General features: G+C 49.1%; 1 protein-coding gene across 1 annotated transcript in view; it reads left to right on the forward strand.

The window, feature by feature from the left end:
* Positions 1–468: 468 nt before the first annotated feature.
* Positions 469–6,165, forward strand: part of LOC105190681 (alpha-2 adrenergic receptor) — a gene marked incomplete at its 5' end in the record, with an annotated part of 13,093 nt that continues 7,396 nt past the window's right edge. Inside the window, one exon of the mRNA XM_025299702.1 lies at positions 469–678. Within this exon, the coding sequence (XP_025155487.1) occupies positions 469–678 (210 nt within the window). The remainder of the gene's footprint in view (positions 679–6,165) is intronic.

A 6,165-nucleotide genomic window follows, 5' to 3' on the forward strand; every position in this document is an offset into this window, starting at 1 on the left:
CCCCCTTCGCCGTCTCTCGGCTGACGGCACGCCCGCTCCAAACGACCCTCGCTTCTCGATACACAAAGTCTGACGGAGATTTATGAGCCGGGAGCGTAACGTACGCGCACAATCCTCCTCCTCCTCGACTTCTTCCCTCCCCAAACCAACATGACGCTAGCTTAAAAAAGCAATTACGAGCGGAGTCGACCGCGTCGTACGGTAGCGTTACGTAACGGGAGAGCGAACGTAACGGTCAAGCAAAGAAGAATGTTGATCAAAATGAAAGTGAATGAAAAAGTGTCGCGTGGAGAGACCGAGCGAGGTCGGAGAAGCAAGAACAGGAGAAAGGGGTGATGGAGAACGAGAGACGGGATGGATTTTAATTGGGTCGGGCATAATGTACTCGGCGAGTGAGAGTGAGAGAGAAAGAGAGCGGCGAGAGAGTGGTATTCTTGGTCTTTCGCGGTCCGTTGAGCATCGCTGTAGTTTCACGGACGAGAACTGTTACACATTCGCGTACGGCGCAAAGACACAATTTGGTATTTTCCGCAAGCCAGCCAGCCAGCCAGCCAGCCAGCCAGCGTATCGCGCGTGCCAGATTCCGCGGAACGCGAACGTGCCGGAATTGCCGTAGTTTCGTGGTATCAAACAGCCCTTTCAAGCGATGGACTACGCCGGCCTCCATCGGACCGACACGTATGTATCATTAATTCGTTAATTCATTTCAACGATGAGGTCGTTAATTGAGAACTTCATCATTCGTTCGATCATGTTGGGCTGTGCTATATTTTTGTCGGACTTTATCGTTATCAGAGAAAGCCAGACGAAGACGGTACTTGGATAATGGATAATGTAAGGAGGATATTTATCTCTTGTCTTCGGATCCTTCTGGCTAGAAAGCGCAGGGTACGAGTCTACGAAGTCTTACGATTTTGATCTTCTTCAAGTAGAAAAAAGGAAGAAGGAGGAAAAAATTGGAGGATTGACGAACTGCCGTTGCGTCAGTCTTTACTCATGTAGCAGCAGATCTTGCAGATCTTGCAATTCTTCGAGGAAAATCGCGGGTTTAACCCGCGTAATAGATTTTACAAAACGCTGAGTAATTGCACATTTCGACCATTTCTCTAACAGAAGCGCTCTCTCTCTCTCTCTCCCTCTCTCTCTCTTTCTCCGTATATACATGTAATTACGAAAGACGCTACGCGCGCATATATCATTTCCTACGAGAGACGTAACAAAGAACAAATACCCGTAAAGTGCTCGATAATTGCGCGATTCGCTCTTTGTCCTCGGGCGCTTCGTTTCCAAGTGAATACTTGGGATAGTCATGACGGTCCCGTATATACGTGTGTATGTATATTTCCGATGGAACCGACGCGACGGGTTCCGTTTGTCGTCTGACCGATTGTCGTCGCGCCGCACATACGGGAAAGTTTCAAGTTCCAAGAGCGCGCTCTTCAGCGCGCTGTCACCGTTTCTCTTTGGCAAGACAAACTCGAACAAGTACGAGTAGCCGTAGCGCACAAGTAATTTCCCCCCTTCCCTTCTCTGCTTTCTCGCTTGCCAACCCTCCCCCCCCCCGCACGCGGCCGTAGCGCGCTAATCGCCCTCGCTCGGCGCGATGTTTGCATTTCACCTTGCCCTTGACACCGTCGTCAACCCACGCGAGTGAGAAGGAGCCTCCGCTCATATACGCACGCACGTACGCACGCACGCACGCAGCCAGCTTGCCCACTTGCCCCTAATTTTCTACCTGATCCTCATTATGCGACGACGTCCGCCGAGCGTGAGGAAGGCAGAGTAGGCAGGCAAGAAGGGAGAAACTAAGACGGGGGATCCGTGTAAAGACCGTATCACACTAGCGACTCGCGGCTGCGACTGCGACTGCGATTTCTTGTTTTCCAATCACACTTGCGATTGGCGATCGCGGCTGCGGCTAAATACTGTTAACATACTGTCATACGTACAACAATCCCAGAGGAAGGGGTTTACATTCTACACTAGGAAAAAAAGATTTATTGTAGTATCTCTAACAAAACTGTTTAGTTGAGGCATTTTTTAATAGCAACCAAATATCTTGTTTTATGTAACAAAATATTTAATTGACTCGACTAAATATATTCTTCTGCTTTGTTTTCTGGACCAAATGATTTTGTTCTTAGACTTTATATATAAAAATTAAGCATTTTAGTTATTTTATCCATAAAAATTACATAATAACGAAATATTATTTTACATAAACTAAAATAATGCCCAATGGATACTATTTTGTTTTTCTGTGCACTAAAATTTAGATTTTATATATTAAGAAAAAATTATAGTATTTTTAACAAAATTCATATAGTTAAAGCTTTTTTTGGTTGCTATAACAAAAGTATTACGTTATACGAACGAACCGTAATCAAACAAGATATTTGTTTATAGGAACTAAACAGTTTTGTTGGGCATATTTTAACCCAATTATTTTGTTGTTACAACAAAATTTTGGTTCACGCAACAATATATTTTTCCTAGTGCACGAGATCTACTAAACAATAGTCTATCTCCTTATTAAATTGTTTTGACATTTAAAAAAATATATGTAACACATAAAACAACACTAGATATAACCTTATTCTAATGATCACCGACTTTTATTATATTATATATATACTATTGAATATATATATTTTAAATTAAATAAATGTGATTATGACTGTGATTGGTTGCGACTGCGGCTGTGACTCAAAAAATGGACAGCCGTCCAAACGACAGTCGCGAGTCGCAGCCGCGAGTCGCTGTTTTCTGATTGGTCGAAGAAGAATCGCAATCGCAATCGCAGCCGCAGCTGCAGTCGTGAGTCTAGCTAGTGTGATACACACATTACGCTTTCAAATCCGCTTCGCGCGAGCACCTTTAACTTTCGACGTTCCAAACATTCGATATGCACACGGGATGCCAAGTGCGCTGCAATTGCATACGCGTGCCTGTTTATTTACTGTCAACGTAAATAAATACGGTGATCCGTCCGTAGCGCTCGGCGCGACGATAACCCCGCGCCGCGCCGAGTCGGCTAAATGGCGATTTTCCGCGATTCTCTAAACAGACGCGCGCCGTCCCGCTGTCGATGCTGCTGTTATTACTACCTGCTCCGCTACTAGGCGGGTGCGAGTGTGCGAGTGTGCACGTGCGTGTGCGTACGCGTGTGTGCGTGTGCGTGTGCGCCGGGCGTTTTCCTTCTCGTCTCCTCTGTTTTGTTTTTTAACGACGGCAGCATGGAATTCATGACGGGAATTTATCGCTGGTAATCGGTCTAGAGCCAGTCGTGTCGTCTCCGCCCCGCCCCCGCCGGCGGCGACTTTCGCTCGCAACATTCGTGCTCTGCGCGATTCCAATTAGCGCGCGCGAGGCGCTCATAATTTGCACGAGTCGTCGAACAGCGTGTATTTTAGCCCAAGAGTCCAATGTGCGCGCTTTAAATTATGCCCGGCAGTCTCTTCAACCAAGCGACAAGGGGTAGGGGGCAATCGCGAGACGCGAGACGCGAGGCACGACCCCCGACGGCGCCTCCTGTTTCTCCATTCACAGGCGAAACGCCTGTCCGCCCGCCCCCGGACGCCCTCATTTTTTCCTCGGTCGGCTTTTCGCGCCGCTTATTCGCACCCTCGTTTGTCCTATCGCCCGCTTTTCGCCGCGGCTGAAAGCTTCCAATTTATCATGGCCGCGCGTACGTACGCACGCACGCACGCACAGTGACGGGGGAGCACGCGCGGGGAGGGGGGGCACGCGCTTGTAGATAGACCGTCATTTGCGAAAGCGTGCAAAAATCTGCCGAATCATTTTCCTGCGGAGCACACGGGCGCGCGCCCCCCTGCAAATCCTCCCAGCGCAGCGCGGATTATTTTCCACCCCGCTTCCTCCGCTCGTCGTTAGGCTAGCCGAGGATCGGGAAACGCGCGCGATAGTTCGCGAGGCGATACATCATCCTTTCTCGCGTACATCGCCAATGACACGCGCGCTCCCGCGAATTTACGTTTCGGCTCCGCGGCTCTTCTTTTCTCTCTTGCTCGGCGCAGGAGAAGAACGAGGATCTGCGGAAAACATGGAGATTTATTCGATGTTTACGATGAGACTCCATCGCGCGACGTTCGACGTTCGCTGCGCGAATCGAACGCGATCGGTTCGTCTCGCCTCGCATTTCGCGGTCTTTTCCTCTCCTTTTCTCCCTCACCTTTTCATTCATTTCCATCTCTCTTTTGGCATTTCTGCTCTTTTCTTTCTTATATTCTCCAATTATCTTCTAATTTGATTATTAGCTATTGAAGCAACGCCCTTAGAGATGCATTTTCCTGGGGCAAGAATCAAGGCATTCATCCATCTACCAGCTATTATTCGATTTTCTAACACGAGCTGAACAAATGCAGAATGATGCTGGGAGAAATACAACGAGGAGTTCTCTCCCTTTGTAATGCAATATCTAGGTAATTAATTAAATTCCCTGCTATCCTGCTCGACCGAGCGGGTTCGATTAATCGCGACTGTTCCCAGGGAATTGTCCTGGAACGATTAATAAACGCTCGATCATGCCAACCAATCAATCTCTTTTTATCTGTGCACCTATCTGTCTCTCTTTTTCTCCATATATCCCCGACCGTTCTCGAAACAACACGCGCCGTCGCGCGAACGCGACAGGGTATCTCCCGCGGGAACGTTCCGCGGTTTTCCGCTTTTTTCCACGAATTCCTCTTTCAGACCGCATTCTCCGTCTCCGCTCGTCCCGCCGGCCTGACCTTACTATTCATATTTTCATGAATTTTCATTCGCCGCTCGCGGGATTGCTCGTTACTTCACGTGCATGTCTGTATTAACAGTCGCGCATACGTACACGTACGCGAGGACGATACGCAGAGAGTGGTTTGGGGCCGAAAGAGGTGGAGCGGGAGGAGGGAGAAGGAGGAGGAGGAAGAGGATGAGAACTATTGGTTCGCGCGCGGAATCACGACGAACCGGGCGCTCTTTTTGTCCCTTTTTTCCACCGATAGATCATCAAAATGTAAATGCGCCAATCTCGCAAACGGCGGAAAGCGCGAGTAATCTTTATTCCACGAAAATGACATCGGATTACCCGCCTCACCGGCTTCTCCTCCGGCCTGCTCTTCAATCCCGCGCGCGAATCGCGAGAATTCTTTTAAGGCGGAAGGATAATTCGCTCGTCGATCATTTTGTCGCGTAGGCCTCTGCAACCTGCGAAGAAACCGCGCACCCCCGCGATACACCCCCCCCCTCTTCCTCTCGCTCTCTCGCTTCCTCTGTCTCTCTCGCAGTGACAATGAACACGATCGCGAGTTCGGCGAATGCGCCGATTAATCGCGCGAGAGAATACTTCCACTCGCCGTCGGGGCGCGCGAGAAAAGACAAAGACAAATCCGAGCGCGCCGCGCCGGTAAACAAGCTGCGCCCGGGCGCCGCTGGTGCACACACATTGGCCTCCGCGCGCTTTTCATAAATTTGACTTTCTGAACTGAGGGGGGAATTGCTCGTTATCTCGCGCCTTCGCGCTTGCGACCGTCCCGTCGGTGCACCTGCCGCACCACGAGAGATTTCCTTTCCTGTCGCACCAAGAGTCGCATCTCGGCCGCGAGAAAAGACGCTGTTGAGGGAGAGAGTGAAGGAGAGAGAGAGAGAGAGAGAGAGAGAGAGAGAGAGAGAGAGAGATTATTCCTCAGTAATGAAAAACAATGGCAAAGTCGCGCAAGCCTCGGCGAGAAATGAGATGCCCGCTTCTTCTCGCGAGATCCTTCATTTCCGCCGTTGGCGGCAGGTTTCGCGTGTGATAATTAATATCCGATCGATGCGTGAAAGCCTTTTTAATTTCTCAACAAACGCGGATCTCTGGTCTTTTACTTCGTTCCAGCCGCTAATAACAGCCGCTGTTTTACGCACGCTCGGAAACGCTAAGAAAAACGCTCGTCAAGTAAACAATGAAATACGTCTCGATAATGGAGGCAGCAAAGATCGGAGCATCCAGCGGCTTTGCGATATATATTCCGTAATGAGATTGTCGCGAAATGTACATCCGCCTCTCTCTCTCTCTCTCTCTTTTTCTAAATACACTGTGTGTCCAGATTTAAGTCCGGACACGTGTGTGTGTGTGGAAGTAAAACTCGCTAAACCGAATAGGAAAATCCTAAAGTGTCGCGGTAA

The sequence above is a fragment of the Harpegnathos saltator genome, unplaced genomic scaffold (genome assembly GCF_003227715.2).
Source record: "Harpegnathos saltator strain DR-91 unplaced genomic scaffold, Hsal_v8.6 scaffold289, whole genome shotgun sequence".
NCBI classification, from domain to species: Eukaryota; Metazoa; Arthropoda; class Insecta; order Hymenoptera; family Formicidae; genus Harpegnathos; species Harpegnathos saltator.